At 40.6% G+C, this 23,629-nt stretch overlaps 1 protein-coding gene across 1 annotated transcript in view; it reads left to right on the plus strand.

Moving 5' to 3' along the window:
- The window catches only part of LOC309546076 (synaptotagmin-2-like), a 148,370-nt gene that overhangs the window by 65,385 nt on the left and 59,356 nt on the right, over window positions 1–23,629 (plus strand). The window contains exon 3 of the mRNA XM_082245586.1: window positions 6,188–6,360. Coding sequence (XP_082101712.1) covers window positions 6,188–6,360 — 173 coding nt within the window. The remainder of the gene's footprint in view (window positions 1–6,187; window positions 6,361–23,629) is intronic.

Consider the following 23,629-nt stretch of genomic DNA (forward strand, 5'->3'; position numbering starts at 1 on the left):
TGGAACAACCAGCAGTAAAGATCTTGCAGGCATCAGGAAGAGGGAGAAACAGTAAACCAAGTGAACAAGGGAGAGGTTATTGGTAAGTGCTTTACCTTCGGTATTAGCACTCCTCACTTTCAGCACGCGCAAACAGGCGCAATTCACTTCCACCTTATATATTTTTTTACTGAAATTGATTTTATATTGCAATTTTATTGATCTTATAACACTCATCACGGATGCTAGTTTCCTCTGTAATAGGAGGTCACAATAAAGGATTTATATACTGTTCATTCACTTATTTGCACATTTGCACTTTGGCACTTGTCACCAAACAAATGGTTGTTTTTTTCATCCGATGAGTGACACATAGATGGTACAACTCACCCGGCAATACAGTACCATTTTTTGTGTTTGTACTAAGTTGCACATTTATCTTGTTAAGCACGCAGCACCTTAATATTATATTTGCACATCATCTGTTTATAAGCCAGCACTGTGCACTTTTAACTGGGATCACACACAACAAAGTAATTTGCTGTACAAGGTGGTAGCGCCCCATACCAACACCTCCCGACCCCCCACCCTATATGTCATACGACAGTAGGACCACCAAGGCTTTGTGACCCCCAGAGTCTGGATAAGTTCCCTCCAGATGGACACCTTCTCCTCTCAGAACGCTCCTCCTGCCAGCAACTTTCAGTCAGGGGTGTTTAAGAGAAAAAAGAAGAGTCTGGATCGTGTAATATAGTTTTCCAATGGGTTTATTCCATAAGCAAATGAGCCAATATTACAGTCCATAAAAGCATATAATAAAAGGCAAGTTCCAAATAGAGATTAGGGTAAAAACCGTGTAAAACGTCGTCACTTTGTGTGAGCTACGGCAATGGAGAGCCGCACTTGCACGTTGCGCTTCACCGGGCTCAAGTGACGTCACGACATGCGTTCCACTAACGCGTTTCATCATTGGCTAGACGTCTTCAGCATAAGGCACAGTACTTGCAATCAATACAACGTGTCCCTTTTGGCTGGCTGCAGATTTGGTTGAAGTATTTAGTCTTTTGAAAAATAAAAAACGATCTATGAATAGGGAAGGCAGACTTTTCATTCATCCGCCCATCCTCTATTCATAGAGCGCTTTTAAGTCATCAAAGCTATAGTACCGATTCTATGACTGGAAGAGGGCAGAGTGAGAAGGACAGGTATAGTTGGCACTCTTTTCTAATGTGTATAAGCTCATTAACCCACGCAGCAGTTTAAGATTACTGGGTAGAGAGGTTCGGAGGACTAAAGATCCAAATCTACTGCCAGACGTACAAGGGACACTTTGCAACTACTGTCCCTTGTGGTGGTTTAAAAAACAAGACGTATTGAATAAATTTTGATTTTTAAACATCTCACTTTTTTTTTTTTTTTTTTTTTTACCGGATCTGCCAATGTGACATGTCTTTGATTGGAACTGAAACTGTACACTTGCAGATCTCTGTGGTCTGTATGTTTTAACAATATAATTATAACTGTTATCCAAACCCAAATTAAAAATTACAAGGCTTACAAGGCCTGTGTCTGATGTAGCTACTTATTGATAGGGAAAGGCACAGACCACTTGCAGAGACATTGCTTTATGTAAGCCAAATATGCTGCCCTTAAGAGTCAAAGCAGACTGTTTTCTTAGGTGTCCTGTGAAAGGTAATTTACAATACTTTTGTTGACCACTATTCATAACTTGTGATGGGCCAAACAGCCCCCGGTTTGGTTTGCACTTGAACTCCCAAACAGAGAAAAAGTTTGGACCCGAGCCGCAAACTCTATTAAAGTTTATTGGACCTGAACATGAAAAATAAAAAGTCCCCATTTCGAAGGCTTATATGCAAGTTATTGGCCATAAAAAGGGTATGACGGCCCGGGTACTGCCGGGGGGGAGATGTATCCATGCAAAAAAAACTTTTAAAAACAAAATTTAAAAATATATTTGTTTGCATTAATACTATCAATGCAGATTTTTTTTAAATATAGTTTTTATAGGAGTAGTTATTTTTTGATACTTAAAGTAAAACTATAAAAATGAAAAATTCCTTTAAATATAGTACCTAGGGGTCCCCTTAGTATGCCTATAAAGTGGCGCATCTGTACCATGCACAGAACCCGCTGCAGCAAAACTGACATATATAAAGAAAAGAAATGTCATTAAAATGTATTTTCCCAGCTGATAAAAAAAAAAAACATTGCTGGCAATAGGGGGAAAAATGGTGTAGGGGTCCCCCCCAATCCATACCAGGCCATACCCCATATTCATTCACATAGGGAGGAAGCCCCCTGCCCGCAGACCCCCACAACCACCGCCAAGGGTTGTCGGGAAAAGGCCCTTGTCCCCCATCAACATGGTGGGGGGCCCCCTTGCTCATCCACCCCCTTTTCTGGCCTGCCATACTGTGTGCTCAGATAACGGTCTGCTATGGATTTTGGGGGGACCGTAGGCCATTTTTTTCTTGATTTTTGCTGTGGGGTTTTTCTTAAAATCCATACCAGACCCAAAGGTCTTTTTTTTTTTTTTTTTTTTACATTTTCTATTGCCGGCTATTCATTTTTTTTTTTAGCTGTCACAGGGGAAGCCTGTTGACAGCTGATGACTCATCCATTGTTAAGGACATGGCAGCCGGCTTCCCGGCCCTGCTCCTTAACAACCTATTGACTGTGTGCTCGGCGGGTGAACATCCTGCCGAGCGCACTGAAAATTTGGGTGTTCAGTGACATTTGTCCCTAATACCACTCAAATTATCTTGATATCTATACTACCTATATCAATTAAAGCCGCTAAATGTGACATCCTTTGCCACTTTATGATGGCTGCTACAGCCATAATTTCCCACCACTAGAAATCCACTCTGGCCGAATGGGCACTGGGATTGGACTCCTCTTTGGGCCTGGAGCATTTGCTGGTGGCAGAGCACAGCTGTTTGTATTAGCTTACCAAGATCTGGGCAGCCTGGACCATATTCTGTAACTATCATGGGAATTTTGAGCTTTCCTCATGAGTCGGGCATCTCAGGCCTGGCCCAAGGGGGTAGGATGGAGAGCATTTCCCCTTGTCCTTTTCCCCCTTTTTTCCCCTCATCCACTCCACCCCCTCTAAAACGTTCAACAAGCCAAATCCCATTTATTCCAATGGCCCCTATTCACATATGAGCGTTCTGTCGCCTAAAGCAAAACACCTGTCGTTTAAAAAAGTACATGAGCTTCTTTTTGGAAGATTACAAGCATTTATGGCCTCATAGACTTTAATAGACCTGCTTGACTTGAGCATTTTACAATCAGTTTGTCAGTTTGTTTTCTGCTCAGACAGCAGCTCTCCACCCCTAATTTCATCTCCCTCTCCTCCCCCTAGTGCTTTCTATTGGCTAAACAAAAATGTCTGAAGCTGTAAAACGCTTGTAATATGCTTCTAAAACGCTTTAAAAACGTTTTGTAAAAGGCTGCAAAAACGCTTTAAAAAAAAAAACAACAACAGTAAATCACTACGCTAAGGTGTGAATGGAGCAGGTTTCATGGATCTGCTTATTTTATTGCATATGTTATCTTGCCAGTCTTTGGAAAGCTCCCAAGCGCTTTAACCATATTATAATATCTCTGTTGTGTAGTGGTGTAAGCCTCTCTATGAATTGTGTTGTAATTTTTATTTTTTCTATGTTTGAAATCTATAAACTCAATAAAATACGGTCGAACTATAACAGATTAAAGGCTTGTTCGCACCATGTCTGCTGAGCTGCTTTTTTTTCTTTTTCTGCGCACATCTGCACATGTGCACTACTGTGCAAAAATTTTAGGCAGGTGTGAACAAAGCTGTAAATTTAAGAACGCTCTCAGAAATAGAAGTGTTAATCATTTATTTATCATTTAACAAAATTGAAAGTAAATGAACAAAAGAGACGTCCAAATAAAATCAATATTTGGTGTGACTACCCTTTGCTTTTAAAACAGCATCCATTCTTCAAGATAAACTTGCACACAGTTTTGAAGGAACTCAGCAGGTAGGTTGTTCCGAACATCTTGGAGAACTAACCACAGATCTTCTGTGGATGTAGGCTTCATCAAATCCTTCTGTCTCCTCATGTAAACCCAGACAGACTCGGTGATGTTGAGACCAGGGCTCTGTGGGGGCCAAACCATCACTTCCAGAACTCCTTTTTATTGTTTACGACGGAGATAGTTCTTAATGACATTGGCTGTATCTTTGGGGTCATTGTCCCGCTGCAGAATAAATTTGGGCCAATCACACGCCTCTCTTATGCTATGGCATGATGGATAATTATCATAGACTTTGCATTTTGTAAATTGCAAAAAAATAAAGTAAAAATACAAACCCGAAACCCGACACTGTACAAATTGTGAATAAAAACAGAATGCAATGATGTGGAAGTTTCAAATTTCAATATTTTATTCAGAATACAACATAGATGACCTATCAAATGTTTAAACTGAGAAAATGTATAATTTTAAGGGAAAAATAAAATGATTTTAAATTTTAGGGAATCAACACATCTCAGAAAAGTTGGGACAAGGCCATGTTTACCACTGTGTGGCATCCCCTCTTCATTTTATAACAGTCTGCAAACGTCTGGGGACTGAGGAGACAAGCCCCAAGTTTAGGAATAGGAATTTTGTCCCATTCTTGTCTAATACAGGTTTTTAGTTGCTCAACTGTCTTAGGTCTTCTTTGTCGCATCTTCCTCTTTATGATGCCCCGCATTTTTCTATGGGTGAAAGATCTGTACTGCAGGCTGGCCATTTCAGTACCCGGATCCTTCTTCTATGCAGCCATGATGTTGTAATTGATGCAGTATGTGGTCTGGCATTGTCATGTTGGAAAATGCAAGGTCTTCCCTGAAAGAGACGACATCTGGATGGGAGCATATGTTGTTCTAGAACTTGGATATAAGTTTCAGCATTGATGGTGCCTTTCCAGATGTGTAAGCTGCCCATGCCACATGCACTCATGCAACCCCATACTATTGGAGATGCAGGCTTCTGAACTGAGCGCTGAGAACAACTTGGGTTGTCCTTGTCCTCTTTAGTCCGGATGACATGTTGTCCCATTTTTCCAAAAAATACTTCAAATTTTGATTCGTCTGACTACAGAACAATTTTCCACTTTGCCACAGTCCATTTTAAAAGAACCTTGGCCCAGAGAAAACGCCTGTGCTTCTGGATCATGTTTAGATTTGGCTTATTTTTTGGCCTATAGAGTTTTAGCTGGCAACGGCGAATGGCACGGTGGATTGTGTTCACCGAAAATGTTTTCTGGAAGTATTCCTAAGCCCATGTTGCGATTTCCATTACAGTAGCATTGCTGTATGTGATGCAGTGCCGTCTAAGGGCCCGAAGATCAAGGGCATCCAATATGGTTTTCCAGACTTGACCCTTACGCACAGAGATTGTTCTAGATTCTCTTAAACTTTGGATGATGTTATGCACTGTAGATGATGGTAACATCAAACTCTTTTCAATTTCTCTCTGAGAAACTCCTTTCTGATATTGCTCCACTATTTTTCGCCACAGCATTGGGGAAATTGGTGATCCTCTGCCCATCTTGACTTCTGAGGGACACTGCCACTCTGAGAGGCTCTTTTTATACCCAATCATGTTGCCAATTGGACGAATAAGTTGCATATTGGTCCTCCAGCTGTTCCTTATATGTACATTTAACTTTTCCGGCCTCTTATTGCTACCTGTCCCAACTTTTTTGGAATGTGTAGCTCTCATGAAATCCAAAATGAGCCAATATTTGGCATGACATTTCAAAATGTCTCACTTTCAACATTTGATATGTTATCTATATTATATTGTGAATAAAATATAAGTTTATGAGATTTGTAAATTAGTCCATTCCTTTTTTACTCACAATTTGTACAGTGTCCAAACTTTTTTGGAATTGGGTTTGTATATATTTTTGGAAGTATGCTTCCTTTTACAGCATTTCATCACACCTGCCTAAAACGTTTGTACGGTACTGTATGTTGTGAACAAGTCACATAGAAAACAATTGTTTTCACCCCATTTGTGTACTGTGTTGTGTAGAAAAACACAACGGACGTGGTGTGAACATATCCTTAAAGGGTACAATTTAAAGAAAATAGTGGGAAGTGACCATAGAATGTATGATAATGTATTATTTTTATATAATTTATTTACCTCTTCTTACTTGTAGTGCCTCCTTGGGCGATCATAGCCATAGCAGTGGTAGCAGGCTTGCTGATCATCACATGCTGCTTCTGTATTTGTAAGAAATGTTGCTGCAAAAAGAAGAAAGGAAAGAAAGAGAAAGGAAAGGGAATGAAAAATGCTCTCAACATGAAGGACATGAAAGGATCTGGAGGGCAGGTAAAAACATAAAATACAAATGGGATAACAATGCAGAATATCAAGCACTCTTCCTAACCATACATTTTGCACAAACATACTTGGATCAAAGCTCTCTTTATATGTATATACTCTGCTATTGTAAAACCACAGCATGCAATAGTTATTAATTATTCATTTTTTGTAAAAGGGTGGATTAAGCTACTCTCTTTTCTCTTCATGCGGATTGGTGGCAGAGCTTTGAAAAGGGCACTGTGTGTCCTACATGACCATAAATGATTGGCTGCTGTTCACCCAAACAGTTTACAGTTTTTTTTATTTTTTTCGGACAATAAATTACATTGCTTTTCTCAAACTCTTGCAATTCTGACAATCCAAATAAAAAAAATCTTAGGATATGCCCTATTAAATGGCTATAACATCTACAGAATCATAACAAACGACTCAAAGAACACTAATTGCACCTCCTTTTCCTCTCTTTTTCTTGCTTCCCTGTCTTTTTCTACTATCTTCAACTGATGTCTATATGTTCTTCTTGCTGCATCTTGATAACTGTCTGTGTTGGTAAGTGTATATGCATGACTGGAGTGTCAAAGGAAACCAATTTATTTAATTTTTGGTCACTGAAAAGGATGAAAGCAATAATGTGGGTGTTTAGGGGATGCAAAAGACAGTACTTTACTGTGCTTTTAACATCAACAGCACCCTGCTAGTAGATGTGATATTGTAAGGCAGGGAAATGGGATTGTTACATTTTGTAAATAGCCTACCTACCTTGTTTTCTAATGCTGGTGCAAGCTTTTGAAGAGACCACTATGCAGTTTTCCTTTGTAGAAAAATGTAAATCTGTATGTGCGACACTTGTTTAGCCTGCAGATAACTGTAAATGCCTATAACTTATGGTACTTATGGCAAAAATAACGTGATAGATGCCCTTAAAAGCTTGCAAAAGCATAAATTCATAAGCCTCATGGTCTACAAAGGTTATTACCTCAATGCCCTGCCTTGAATATGACATTTGGACATTCATGGAGGGGGAGTTGCACTTTTATAGCATGCCATTTTTACATTTTCTTCATAGCATTTGTGCATAGCTTACCTAGCTTAATTTGCATATTCTAGCAGTGCCTTAGTACCTTTTACTTAACACAGCAATCATATATTTTCTAATCTAAGGTAAAGTGTGGTCAGAAATAGAGATTTTAGCTTTTTCTGGCAATCTGTGACTGCACGTGCATGCAACTGTTTAAGGCAAACTGGTTTGAAGACCACTTGAACTGACATAGTGAACAGCAAATATTTTGTTCCTCTATAATATATGCATGCAGATTTCTCCAATCTGTGTAGAAATAAAGGTTTATGATTTGTATTTTAGAAGCCCAGGATATTGTAACATGTTCCACAGATCACAGATGCAAGCTAGATATTAAAGGGGATGAAAAACTGATACATTTGTGATTTTCATGTTGTGCTTTCCCTGTTTTACTTTTCAAGCTGTGGTAGCTATACAAGGTTTGTATTGCTCTTGGGAACTTGGATAATGAGAGGGATACTTAAAAGAGAAGTACAGCCAAAGCTTGTTTGGCTGTACTTCTCTTGTGGATCACAGGAGTGCAGTTCGTTCTGCTCTCCTGTGACCCGTTTTGAACAGAGATCGGGCTAAGGTCTGCCACAGCATCGGTCAAGGCTCAGGCATCATCACGATCATAGAGTCAGAATCTGCCCACATGCCTGAACTGGCCGCTCCCGCCCCTTCCACAGCTCAGAGCTCCAGTGAGCAAGGAGGGGGCAGAGAAGAGAGCAGCTCTCTGCTCATGGAGCTGTGAGAACCGAGCGATTGGCAGTGTTCGATCGCTTGGTTCTCAGTGTTAGAGGAGCCAGGGGACCTAGGTAAGTATGAATCTAAAAAAAAAAAAAAAAAACCCATACATCTCTTTTTTTTATTGCAGTGATTATCTGATTTTTTTTTCATTAATTGTAACTAAATATAAAAATAAAATGAAGATGAAGGAAGTTGGCCCTAAAATTGGTAGAGAGAATAGCAAAGGTGCCTGTGAAGGAGAATATGCTTGAAGTTTTTCAGTGTAAATTTCTGAATCTTTATTGTATATACAACACTGTCAATGCATTTTGTAGCTTACGCTGGACACTATCAGGAAGGTGTTTTAGGACACTTTAGGTGGTGCTTAAAAAAAGGTGTGGCTTTCTTATAAAGCACATATGTAGGAAAACTTTTTTCCTCATTAACACTTTTTCGGCCCAAGTTCCTTCCCCTTCATATACACTGAGATCCTACCATCCTCAGTGAAGGATACCTCAAAAAAGCCTAACAAACGTTGAATGCGACCATCAACTCCTGCTTGGTGAGAGCAGTATTCTCTGCTTGTATCTCAAGCCACACCAGAGAGGAAGCAGGAAGAAAAATAACTTAACAAGTGGCTGAGGAATTGGTGTAAGAAGTGGGTTTTGGGTTTTGAGGGTTTTGGGTTCCTGGAAAACTGGGCTGATTTTTTTGGTAGGTTACCAGCTCTATTGCATCTAAATGGGGAGGGTGCAGCTCTGTTGGGAGAAAGGATTGCCAAAAAATTAAAGGGGCTTTTATACCAGGTGGTCAGAGGGGAATACTGGGAGCATTAATGGTAGGGTGACTAGAATATCTAAACCCAAAATACTACAAGCCTAGCTAATACAATGAAAGAACTGGAGATGCTGATACATGAGGAGGATTTCAACTTCGTGGAAATATCAGGAACTGGGTTTGACAGCTCACATGACTGGCTCGCAACCGTTCGGGTGTATTCCTTTTTTGGAAGGAACAGGAGGGTATTTGAGGGGAAAGGGTTTGCGTGTATATCAAGAATAATCTACTAGTAAACATGAGGGATGACTGCTAAAGAAGCAAGAGAAGAGGGGGAGATCTTGTAGCTCTAAAGGGAAGAAACAAATGGGAAATGAATAGTGGGCATATGCTACAGACCCCCTAACCTAAAGGATGAGGAGGAGTATGAATTCCTATTACAGTTGGGAATGGTGGCAAGGCAGGGCAGTGTAATTATCTAGATATCAACTGGGCAGAAGGAACTGTTTGCTCATCAAAGGCATGACATTTCTTTAGCGTTTTGCAGGACAATTTCATGTTGATGAATGCCCTAACCAGAGATAATTCATTACTAGATCTACTGATTATACAAAAGGTAGTACACCCTTCACATTTTTGTTCACATTCACTGAAGAAATGACACTTTGCTACAATGTAAAGTAGTGAGTGTACAGCTTGTATAACAGTGTACATTTGCTGTCCCCTCAAAATAACTCAACACACAACCATTAATGTCTAAACTGCTGGCAATAAAAGTGAGTACACCCCTAACTGAAAATGTCCAAATTGGGCCTACCATTATTTTCCAGCACTGCCTTAACCCTCTTGGGCATGGAGTTCACCAGAGCTTTACAGGTTGCCACTGGAGTCCTCTTCCACTCCTCCATGATGACATCACGGAGCTGGTGGATGTTAGAGATCCTGTGCTCCTCCACCTTCTGTTTGAGGATGCCCCACAGATGCTCAATAGGGTTTAGGTCTGGAGACATGCTTGGCCAGTCCATCACCTTTACCCTCAGCTTCTTTAGCAAGGTAGTGGTCATCTAGGAGGTGTGTTTGGGGTTGTTATCATGTTGGAATACTTCCCCGTGGCCCAGTCTCTGAAGGGAGGGGATCATGCTCTGCGTCAGTATGTCACAGTACATGTTGACTTTCATGGTTCCCTTAACCACTTGCTGACCGCCGCAAGTAGATATACTGCGGCGGTCAGCCCCGGCCAGGCAAAGTGACGTACTGGTACAAAGCCACCTGTCATTCTCCCCTGTGTAAAAATGGAGATCACACGGTTCTACTATGTAGGACCGTTGATCTCTGTTCTTACACCAGTAGCCATGTCCAATCACAGTTATAAACACGCCCCTAGGACACACTTAACCCCTCCCTCTCCAATACAGTTAACTCCTTCACTGCCAGTGTCATTTTTACAGTAACAGTGCATATGTATATCACTGATTACTGCAGTAATGTCACTGGTAACCCCAAAAGTGTCAAAAATGTCAGTCAAGGGTCCGATCTGTCCGCCGCAATGTCGCAGTCCCGCAAAAAAAAAATCGCAGATCGCTGCCATTACTCGTTAAAAAAAAAACAACAAAAATGACAAAAATCTTTCCCTTTGTTAGTAAACATGATAACTTTTGCGCAAACCAATCAAAATACACTTTTTGCGATTTTTTTTTTTACCAAACATATGTAGCATAAAACAAATTGGCCAAAAATGTTAACAAATTTTGATTTTTCCTTTTTTTTTTGGGGAATTTCATATAAAAAAATGTGAAAAATATTGTTATTTTTGCAAAATTAACGCTCTTTTTTTGTTTATAGCGCATGATCAAAAAATCGCACAGGTGATCAAATGCCACCAAAAGAAAGCTCTGTTTGTGGGAAAAAAAGGACGTCAAATTCGTTTAGGTACAGCGTCGCATGACCGCGCAATTGTCCATTAAATTCACGCAGTGCCGGTCAGGAAGGGGGTAAAATCTTCCGGGGCTTAAGTGGTTAAGTGGTTAATGAACTGTAGCTCCCCAGAGCCGAAAGCACTCATGCAGCCCCGGACCATGACACTCCCACCTCTATGCTTGACTGTAGGCAAGACACACTTGTCTTTGTACTCCTCACCTGGTTGCCGCCACACACGCTTGACACCATCTGAACCAAATACGTTTATCTTAGGCTCATCAGACCACAGGACATGGTTCCAGTAAACCATCTCCTTAGTCTGCTTGTCTTCAGCAAACTGTTTGCGGGCTTTCTTGTGCATCATCTTTAGAAGAGGCTTCCTTCTGAGATGACAGCCATGCATACCAATTTAATGTAGTGTGCGGCGTATGGTCTGATTACTGCCAGGCTGACCCCCCACCCCTTCAACCTCTGCAGCAATGCTGGCAGCACTCATAAGTCTATTTCCCAAAGACAACCTCTGGATATGACGATGAGCACGTGCCCTCAACTTCTTTGGTCGACCATGGCGAGGCCTGTTCTGAGTGGAACCTGTCCTGGTAAACCACTGTATGGTCTTGGCCACCGTGCGGCAGCTCAGTTTCAGGGTCTTGGCAATCTTCCTATAGCCTAGGCCATCTTTATGTAGAGCAACAATTCTTTTTTTTAGATCCTCAGAGAGTTTTTTGCCATGAGGTGCCATGTTGACCTTCCAGTGACCAGTATGAGAGAGTGAGAGCCAGAACACCAAATTTAACACACCTGCTCCCCATTCACACCTGAGACCTTGTAACAGTAACAAGTCACATGACACCAGGGAGGGAAAATGGCTAATTGGGCCCAATTTGGACATTTTAAGTTAGGGGTGTACTCACTTTTGTTGCCAGCGGTTTAGACATTAATGGCTGTGTGTTGAGTTATTTTGAGGGGACAGCAAATTTACAATGTTCTACAAGCTGTACACTCACTACTTTACATTGTAGCAAAGTGTCATGTCTTCAGTGTAGTTACATGAAAAGATATAATAAAATATTTACAATAATGTGAGGGGTGTGCTCACTTTTGTGAGATACTGTATATATTTAGGGATCCTAAGAATATATGCTAAAAAACTAATTACACCTGCACCTCACTTTAGGGGTGTCCTAGATGTGTGTGTATGTACAGTGAGGTCCATAAATATTGGGACATCGTCACAATTCTAATCTTTTTGGCTCTATACACCACCACAATGGATTTGAAATGAAACAAACAAGATGTGCTGTAACTGCAGCTTTAATTTAAGGGTATTTACATCCAAATCAGGTGAACGGTGTAGGAATTACAACAGTTTGTATATGTGCCTCCCACTTTTTAAGGGGACAAAAGTAATGGGACAGATTAAACATCATAAATCAAACTTTTGCTTTTTAATACTTGGTTGCACGTATTGAAGTCTGGAACGCATAGACATCACTAGATGCTGGGTTTCATCCCTGATGATGCTCTGCCAGGCCTCTACTGCAACTGGGGCATTTTCCCTTCAGTTTTGTCTTCAGCAAGTGAAATGCATGCTCAATCGGATTCAGGTCAGGTGATTGACTTGGCCATTGCATAACATTCCACTTCTTTCCCTTAAAAAACTCTTTGGTTGCTTTCGCAGTATGCTTCGGGTCATTGTCCACCTGCACTGTGAAGCGCCGTCCAATGAGTTCTGAAGCATTTGGCTGAATATGAGCAGATAATATTGCCAGAAATACTTCAGAACTCATCCTTCTGCTTTTGTCAGCAGTCACATCATCAATAAATACAAGAGAACCAGTTCAATTAGCAGCCATACATGCCCATGCCATCACTCTGGTACAAGTTGATCTTGGTCTCATCTGTCGATAGGATGTTGTTCCAAAACTGTGAATTTCAGGCTTTTTTAGATGTTGTTTGGCAAACTCTAATCTTGCCTTCCTGTTTTTGAGTCTCACCAATGGTTTACATCTTGTGGTGAACCCTCTGTATTCACTCTGGGGAAGTCTTCTCTTGATTGTTGACTTTCACACACATACACCTACCTCCTGGAGAGTGTTCTTGATCTGGCCAACTGTTGTGAAGGGCGTTTTCTTCACCAGGAAAATAATTATTCGGTCATCCACTACAGTTGTTTTCCACGGTCTTCCGGGTCTTTTGGTGTTGCTGAGCTCACCGGTGCGTTCTTTCTTTTTAAGAATGTTCCAAACAGTTGATTTGGCCTCCCCTAATGTTTTTGCTATCTCTCTGATGGGTTTGTTTTGTTTTTTTCAGCCTAATAATGGCTTGCTTGACTGATAGTGACAGCTCTTTGGATCTCATATTGAGAGTTGACAGCAACAGATTCCAAATGCAAATAGCACACTTGAAATGAACTCTGGACCTTTTATCTGCTCCTTGTACAGTGGGGATCGAAAGTTTGGGCACCCCAGGTAAAAATTTTAATTAATGTGCCTAAAGAAGCCAAGGAAAGATGGAAAAATCTCCAAAAGGCATCAAATTACAGATTAGACATTCTTATAATAAAACAAAAGTTAGATTTTATTTCCATCATTTACACTTTCAAAATAACAGAAAACAAAAAAATGGCATCTGCAAAAGTTTGGGCACCCTGCAGAGTTAATATCTTTTACTGCCCCCTTTGGCAAGTATCACAGCTTGTAAACGCTTTTTGTAGCCAGCCAAGAGCCTTTCAATTCTAGTTTGAGGTATCTTTGCCCATTCTTCCTTACAAAAGTCTTCCAGTTCTTTGAGATTTCTGGGCTGTCTGTCACGCACTGCTCTTTTAGGGCTATCCATAGATTTTCAATTATGTTGAGGTCAGCAGATTGTGAAGGTCATGGCAAAACCTTCAGTTTATGCCTCTTGATGTAATCCCCCATGGATTTTGAGGTGTGTTTAGGATCATTATCCATTTGTAGAAGCCATCCTCTCTTTAACTTCAGCTTTTTTACAGATGGCATCAAGTTATCATCCAAAATTTGCTGAAATTGTATTGAATCCATTTTTCCTTCTACTCGTGAGATGTTCCCTGTGCCACTGGCTGCAATACAACCCCAAAGCATGATTGACCCCCCCCCCCCCCATGCTTAACAGTTGGACAGAGGTTCTTTTCAATAAATTCTGTGCCCCTTCTTCTCCAAACGTAACTTTGCTCATTCCGGCCAAAAAGTTCAATTTTAACCTCATTGGTCCACAGAACTTGTTTCCAGAATGCATCAGGCTTGTCTATATGTTCATTTGCAAAGTTCAAATGCTGATTTTTGTGGTGAGGACATAGAAGAGGTTTTCTTCTGATGACTCTTCAATGAAGACCATATTTGTACAAGTATCTCTTTATAGTGGAATAGTGTACCACAACTTCAGTGTCTGCCAGATCTTTCTGGAGGGATCGTGCACTCAAACGTGGGTTTTGAATTGTTTTTCTCACAATCCTGCGAGCTGTTCTGTCTGATATTGTTCTTGGTCTTCCAGATCTTGCTTTAACTTCCACTGTTCCTGATGACTGCCATTTCTTAATTACATTCCTAACAGAGGATATTGACATCTGAAAACGCTATCTTCTTATAGCCTTCTCCAGCTTTGTGAGCGTCAACTATTTTCAGTTTCAGTTTTCTAGACAACTGCTTAGAAGATCCCATGGTGCTGATTGTTGGGGCAAGGTCAGATGAGTCTGGGCATTTAAAACCTTTGAGATTGACATCACCTGGTCTTTCCAGACGATGATTGAGAACAATCCATGACACTGGCAGGTCTCAGTCTTGCAAAGGGGGCAGTGCATGCTATAAATTCTGCAGGGTGCCCAAACTTTTGCAGACACCATTTTTTTGTTTACTGTAATTTTGAAAGTGTAAATGATGGAAATAAAATCTAACTTTTGTTGACATATTATAAGAATTTCTAATCTGTAATTTGATGCCTTTTGGAGATTTTTCCATCTTTCCTTGGCTTCTTTATGCACATTAATACAAACTTTTACCTCAGGTGCCCAAACGTTCGATCCCCACTGTAAATGGGATAATGAGGGAATAACACACACCTGGCCATGGAACAACTGAGCAGCCAATTGTCCCATTACTTTTGGACTTTTGGTCCCTTAAAAAGTGGGAGGCACATATACAAACTGTGTAGAAGAATATACAAAGTATATTCCCCGCGCTAAGGATTGAATGTATTAAATAATTAATATATGTAGAAAAAAATATAATATGTATCCTGCGTGCCTAAAAGTAAATAAATGGGGTAAGCAGCTGCTGTAGGATAAGGGTAGGATGAAAAAAGATTGGTCTTATTAAAAGGCCAAATACAGCGCTTGCTGATTAAACCCTAATGGATAGCAATATCCACTCCAACCTCTGTGATAAGCATAAATGATCAATAAATATGTTATAAATAATTAAAGATATTTAGTAAGTAAATATAAATAGCAATGGTAAGAGCCGGTTCACACTGGGGCGACTTGTCAGGTGACCTGGTCGCCTGACAAGTCGCCGTGGGTTGCCTGCCATTGATTAGCACAGGACCCGTTCTAATAGGAGCGACACAAGTTGCTCCGACTTAGAAAAAGGGACCTGTAGGGCGACCTGGAGCGACCTGCATTGACTTCAATGATATGAAGTCCGTGCATGCCGCTCCGAGGTCGCGGTGCGAGCGCCGGCAAAGTCGGTCGCCCGGCAAAATCGGGTCGCGCCTATGTGAACCGGCTCTAAAGCATCAATATTCCAATAAATAAATAAATAAGTGCCACAATGTGCATAGGTGACTTGGTGAGTAAACCATATAATAAATATCAAAAAATGGGTAAAACGAATATACTCAAAAAAGTATAATATATATAGTCCAGAAAGAAGTGACGGTAGCGCTGAAATATTAAAGTCCTCAGTGAATGTGAATCTTCCAATGTATTCAAAAGTGCAGGTGCTCAGACGTGATAGCCAATTTTCTATCCATTTACAAACTGATCTTTCCAAGCCTGTAGACTTTACCTTACACATTAGCCGTGTGTGGGGAACGGTGTCAAACGCTTTTGCAAAATCCAAGTATACTACGTCCACAACCACTCCTCTGTCCAAAGAATTTGTTGATGATTATATTCATTTGTCCAATTGCGTTTGAGCCCCTGAAAATGGGGGGACTGTGTATAAAAATGGTTGCAGTTCCTACAATTTGTGCTTTCTATATTTGTGTTCAACCCCTTGAATTAAAGCTGAAAGTCTGTACCTAAAATTCATCTGGATTGTTTAATTTTATTCTAGTGGCACACAGAGTCAAAAGTATGAAAATTGTGCCTGTGTCCAAATATATATGGACCTAACTGAATATAGCTATATATAATATAGACATATAATATATAAGATATGATCGCAGATGAGTAAATACGGGATAACGTAGGAAACAGCGATCACAGAGTAATTACATTCGGTATAAATCACAGTAGGAGGCAGGCACGAGGGTAGTACAAAAACTCTGAATTTCAAAAGAGACATTTTCTCTAAACTGCGCTCCATACTTCAAGATAATAAATCCAGATAAAATCCCAGTAACATTGAACACTGAAGAAAAATGGGAATGTGTCAAGAACATATTAAAGGTATTAGCCAGTGCAGTTAAACGGGCAACAAAAATAAAAGAGTGAAGGGTAAACCTAGGTGGCTAAACATTAACCTAAAAAGAATATAAAAAAAAAAAATGTAATTTAGAAAATATAAGGCCTAGGGGTCATTGTCGGTATTCCAACACTACAAGAAATGTAACAAGAACTGTAAAAGCACAATCAGGGCAGCTAAAATAGACTATGTAATATATATTATAATATATATAATATATATATATATATATATATATATATATATATATATATATAATAGGCACATAGCGGAGGAGAGTAAAAAAAAATTCCTAAGAAATGTTTTTAATAAATATAACAGTAAGAAAGCAAGGTCAGAGCATATAGGCCCCATAAAGGATGACCAGGATAGGTTGGTTACAAACAAGAAAGAGAAGGCAACTGTACTGAATGCATCCTTGTGGCTTTTAGAAGCCAGTGTCAGAAAAAGACTTGAAAAACTTAACCAAAATAAATCACCAGGATCTGATGGCTTGCACTCAAGAGTCCTTAACCGCTTGCCGACCGCCGCACGACAATTTACTGTGGCGGTCAGCCCCTCACAGGCAAAGTGACGTAGTACTATGCCGCTGTGAGGCTCTAGGGGGCGAGCGCGTGCCGCCGGAGGCGCAGTCCCACTCCCGCTCGTTTCCCAAGCAGTCCGCGCGAGTGACCGCTGGTCACTCGTGATCTCCCCGTGGAGAGGGAGAAAGGCAGGCGGCTAATGTAAACAAAGCCGTCTGTCATTCTACACAGATCATACGGTCCTGCTATGTAGGATTGTATGTCTCTATTGTTACACCACTAGCCACACCCCTTTACAGTTAGAAGCACGCCCCTAGGGACACACTTAACCCCTTGCTCTCTAATAAAGTTAACCCCTTCCCTGCCAGTGTCATTTTTACAGTAACAGTGCATATGTATAGCACTGATTACTGTAGTAATGTCACTGGTAACCCCAAAAGGGTCAAAAATGTCAGTCAAGGGTCCGATCTGTCCGCCGCAATGTCGCAGTCCCTCAAAAAAAATCGCAGATCGCCACCATTACTCGTTAAAAAAAACCCACCAAAAATGACAGAAATCTTTCCCTTAGTTAGTAAACGCAATAACTTTTGTGCAAACCAATCATAATACGCTTATTGCGATTTTTTTTACCAAACATATGTAGCAGAAAACAAATTGGCCAAAAATGTTAAAAAAAAATTATTTTTACATTTTTTTGGGGGAATTTCATATAAAAAATGTGAAAAATATGTTATTTTTTCAAAATTTACGCTATTTTTTGTTTATAGCGCAAAAAGTAAAAATCGCATAGGTGATCAAATACCACCAAAAGAAAGCTCTGTTTGTGGGAAAAAAGGATGTCAATTTCATTTGGGTACAGCGTCGCACGACCGCGCAATTGTCCGTTAAAGTCACGCAGTGCCGAATCGCAAAATAGGGCCTGGTCAGGAATGGGGTAAAATCTTCCGGGGCTTAAGTAGTTAAAGGACTTTTAGAAGCCAGTTTATAGCCGGACCATTGTTTTTAATTTTTTATGGACCGCTTAACAACTGGAATGGTGCCAGCTGAGTGGCAGAAAGCTAATGTGGTATATCTAAAAAAAAAAGGCAGAGATATATACCTGGAAACTACAGGCCAGTCAGTCTAACATCGATAGTATGTAAACTATTAGAGGGGATAATAGGGGACTATATCCAAGAATTTGATGATGAAAACCGTATCCTTAGTAGTAATTTGCATGGATTTATGAAAGATTGTTCTTGCTAGACCAACCTGTTCGAATTCTATGAGGAAGTGAGCTGCCACCTAGATAAAGGCCTGTGGATGTGGTGTACCTGGATTTTGCAAAGGCGTTCACTAAAGTTCCCCAATATTATTTAATTTACAAATTCAGGTCTGTTGGCCTGAACCATAGAATGTTTACCTGGACCGAAAACTGGTTACAGGGGCATGTCCAAAGGGTGGTGATAGGTAATGAGTATTTAGAATGGTCTGTAGTGGTAAATGGGGTACCCTAAGACTCTCTCTTGGGTCCAATTCTGTTTAATTTATTCATAAATGATATAGAGGTTTGCATAACTAGTTCAAACCCAGTGTTTGTGGACAATACAAAACTAAGCATGGCAATAACTTCACATCAGGATATAGAAACGTTACAAGAGGGTCTCAGTACAAAATTGGGGTGGGCAACTACATCACAAATGAGATTTAATATTGCAAAATGTAAAGTAATGCATTTGGGGGCTAAAAATATGAACACAAGGTACTCGCTAGGGGGAGGAAATCCAGGATGGATGGCATGCAATGCCAAGCTGCAGCAAGCAGAATCTAAGCATGCTTCAAAAAAGGATATCTGTTCAAGAGATAAAACTATAATTCTACCACTTATGTACTGAAACTGGAGAGAGTCCAGAGAAAGGCACCAAAGGAGACTGGGTGACCTTAGTTATGATGAACAATTACAAGCATTAAACGTATTCTCCCTAGAGAAGAGACGCTTAATCGGGGATATGATAGCGATCTACAAATACCTCAGTGATTCTAGCATAAGAAAAAAACAATTCAGTCTCAGGGAGAATAAAAAGACACCGGTCACTCCTTGAAATTGGCGGAGAAGCTGTTTACCTTTAAACTGTGTAGAGGGTTACTTTGCGACCTTTTGCCACATTTCAGGCTTCAAACATAGAGATATAAAACTGTAATTTTTTGTGAAGAATCAACAACACGTGGGACACAATCATGAAGTGGAACGAAATTTATTGGATATTTCAAACTTTGCTAACAAAAAACTGAAAAATTGGGCGTGCAAAATTATTCAGCCCCTTTACTTTCAGTGCAGCAAACTCTCTCCAGAAGTTCAGTTAGGATCTCTGAATGAACCAATGTTGACCTAAATGACTAATGATGATAAATAGAATCCACCTGTGTGTAATCAAGTCTCCATATAAATGCACCTGCACTGTGATAGTCTCAGAGGTCCGTTTAAAGCGCAGAGAGCATAATGAAGAACAAGGAACACACCAGGCAGGTCCGAGATACTGTTGTGGAGAAGTTTAAAGCCGGATTTGGATACAAAAAGATTTCCCAAGCTTTAAATATCCCAAGGAGCACTGTGCAAGTGATAATATTGAAATTAAAGGAGTATCAGACCACTGCAAATCTACGAAGACCTGGCCGTCCCTCTAAACTTTCAGCTCATACAAGGAGAAGACTGATCAGGGATGCAGCCAAGAGGCCCATGATCACTCTGGATGAACTGCAGAGATCTACAGCTGAGGTGGGAGACTTTGTCCATAGGACAACAAGTCATATACTGCACAAATCTGGCCTTTATGGAAGAGTGGCAAGAAGAAAGCCATTTCTTAAAGATATCCATAAAAAGTGTTGTTTAAAGTTTGCCACAAGCCAGCTGGTAGACGCACCAAACATGTGGAAGAAGGTGCTCTGGTCAGATGAAACCAAAATCGAACTTTTTGGCAACAATGCAAAACATTATGTTTGGCGTAAAAGCAACACACCATCCCCACTGTCAAACATGGTGGTGGCAGCATCGTGGTTTGGGCCTGCTTTTCTTCAGCAGGGACAGGGAAGATGGTTAAAATTGATGGGAAGATGGATGGAGCCAAATACAGGACCATTCTGGAAGAAAACCTGATGGAGTCAGCAAAAGACCTGAGACCGGAGATTTGTCTTCCAACAAGACAATGATCCAAAACATAAAGCAAAATCTACAATGGAATGGTTCACAAATAAACATATCCAGATGTTAGAATGGCCAAGTCAAAGTCCAGACCTGAATCCAATCCAGAATCTCTGGAAAGAACTGAAAACTGCTGTTCACAAACGCTCTCCATCCAACCTCACTGAGCTCGAGCTGTTTTGCAAGGAGGAATGGGCAAAACTGTCAGTCTCTCGATGTGCAAAACTGATAGAGACATACCCCAAGCTGCTTACAGCTGTAATCGCAGCAAAAGGTGGCGCTACAAAGTATTAACTTAAGGGGGCTGAATAATTTTGCACGCCCAATTTTTCAGTTTTTTATTTGTTAAAAAAGTTTGAAATATCCAATAAATTTCGTTCCACTTCATGATTGTGTCCCACTTATTGTTGATTCTTCACAAAAAATTACAGTTTTATATCTTTATGTTTGAAGCCTGAAATGTGGCAAAAGTTCGAAAAGTTCAAGGGGGCCGAATACTTTCACAAGGCACTGTATGTGTAACTCCTTTCCACAATCGGTGGTGTCAGCGGGGAGTGTCAGTGGTTTCAAAAACCTTTTAGATAGGCAACCTTAGTGAACGCAACATAGAGGGATATGGGAATTATTACTGACAAAACACACGCATACACCCACACCTGCACAGGCTGAACTGGGTGGATTGATGTCTTTATTCATCCTTACCAACTATGTAACCGATAACTTTTTTATTATATCTATACTGCACTCACAAGATTTTCTGTGAGGACTTCTTCCCCCATTTTTTTCCCCCGTCCTTCAGGGCATATTTTATTCTCATAAAAATAAAATGCTTGCAGACTGATTTTAAAAATGAACCTAACTAAAAAGTGAAGATTTGATATGTAAGGGCTCATGAACACTGGCATAATAAAAAAAACTTGTGTAAATGCTGGATGTTGCTGCCAGAAGCTGGAAGAAGGGACCATCAAAAAAAAAAAATGTATGTAATAGTTCATAAAGTACTCCCATTTATTTGCATACAGCTTTTAAAACCGTGCACATGTAAAATTATTCTGGTGGCTAGAATAACTATTACTTCCAGCATACACATATGTGTATGTGCGCACATTTACATGTGTGTTAGCATAAATTACACCAAACCTCCAATTTTTTTTTTTTTGGTTCGTTTTTTGCTCCCTCCTCCCTGAACTCTTCTCTAGAACCCTAATGCCACCATGTGCATGAACACATTGGCTGAAATAGAGCTATGTTCAGAGGTGAAAAAAGGCATAGTCCTCTGAAAGCAGAATTTTTTATTTGCCCCCGTGTTTTTGAACAGTTATAGTGAATAAGTAGAATTAACAATGTGCCTAAGCAGTATCCCAATTTATTTTTTCTTGAATTCCTCCTTGAAAATAGTAGTATTACACCTGTGCCCAGGTACTTCTGTGCCTACAGCCTCATATATGTATATCTGTAATGGAAGATCAAATAAGGCATTGTTGGGTTTTTTTTTTTCACAAGATTTGCAGCAGCATTTTGTGATGTTACTACTGTGCTGCTCACCACCTCTTGCTAGAGAAGAGATAAATTATACCTGTTGATCTGCAGACAAGCATCTCCTTGCTTCTGATTCATGTTGTAGATTTGTGCTTCTTTCACTCCTTCTGCTACTCTTTGATAATTGCCTGCACCAGCAGTCTTCAGACAGCCAATTATTAGAAGGCAGCTTTGACATGTGAAAACAAAGACCTATTCCAATACCAAGATGGCTACTTCCATACAGAGACACAGTGAAGAACAAGGCATGGTTAGTCAGTATTGGGAAAAAGATCAGCTGGAGGGAACCCACAGGCAAAGGAGGTGATCAGTCTTTTGCCCATCATGTTTGTAATTTTGCTGTAGTTTGTAATGACTGTAACAGAGCAGTGATAATATACAAGATAACAAAGGCAGCTAATCAGATTTCACCTGACTGTGGTATTGCCGATGCTGCGGCTGCTCCTTGCCCCATACAACCCAAACTTACCAACAGACCCCCCCTTTACTTGTCTTACGAAAAAGGACACTACAGTCATTTTTTGGGTTTAAAAGGCCATAGCAGCCAACTTTATTAGAACTAACTAGTAAAACACTAGCTAGCAAAGAATTACCATTATTCAACAAAACAATCCAATACCAAAATTTTAAAGCGAATGACCATTTAGGATCTTGGAAGGCAACTTGACTTCCCCCCTGGCTGTATCCCTGACCCCAATAGACCTCCAGGCCCTCAGCCGCCACTGCACCAGCTCAAGGACTATGAACCATTGGGATCCCTTGATACCGCCTATTGACGTTGCCAGGGGTAGGTCCACCCATACCTAAGATGGGCCCTACCCCTCCATATTCCCTTTCCAAGTAGTCACAGCCCTCCAAGACCCTAAAACCCCAGCCACTGCCATGACAAAGAAAAGCACACGAACCGTGCCCCAGCTAAAACCTAGATAAACAGCAAAATCCTAAACACAAAGTGACAAGCACAGCATGCGTGCAACGTGCATCATACAACAAACGCAGACAAGAAACATTACAAATTCCTTCATCAGTAAAATAAGTAAAGATCGTGCAGTTTTTTTTTTTTTTTTTTTTTTTTATGTTTTATTGTAACTGCGTATAACCACATGTTTCATTTTTTTTTTTTTTTTTTGAATTTTTTTTTTTTTTTTTTTGTTTGCACACTCCGACATTACAACGGGATGGGCGGGCGGGAGAAGTTCTCCTATTGCTGTCTGGTCTCCAACTGACCGGACCCCTGGTCCCACCCTAAACTAGCCCCTGCTAACCCCACCTTGCCCCACCCTGCCCCACCTTCCCAAAAACCAATCACCTGCTTTAATTTTTCCTTAAAAAAGTTAACCCCCACTGGGTAGCAACCTTCCCTGCAAACCCCAGTCATGTCCAGCCTTCCGCTTACTGCTGTGCATCCATCTACAGGCTTCCCCCCTTGACTGTGGTATTGCCGATGCTGCGGCTGCTCCTTGCCCCATACAACCCAAACTTACCAACAGACCCCCCCTTTACTTGTCTAACGAAAAAGGACACTACAGTCATTTTTTGGGTTTAAAAGGCCATAGCAGCCAACTTTATTAGAACTAACTAGTAAAACACTAGCTAGCAAAGAATTACCATTATTCAACAAAACAATCCAATACCAAAATTTTAAAGCGAATGACCATTTAGGATCTTGGAAGGCAACTTGACTTCCCCCCTGGCTGTATCCCTGACCCCAATAGACCTCCAGGCCCTCAGCCGCCACTGCACCAGCTCAAGGACTATGAACCATTGGGATCCCTTGATACCGCCTACTGACGTTGCCAGGGGTAGGTCCACCCATACCTAAGATGGGCCCTACCCCTCCATATTCCCTTTCCAAGTAGTCACAGCCCTCCAAGACCCTAAAACCCCAGCCACAGCACACGGGCATGAC

This window comes from Pelophylax lessonae (genome assembly GCF_965119305.1).
Source record: "Pelophylax lessonae genome assembly, chromosome: 2".
NCBI classification, from domain to species: domain Eukaryota; kingdom Metazoa; phylum Chordata; class Amphibia; order Anura; family Ranidae; genus Pelophylax; species Pelophylax lessonae.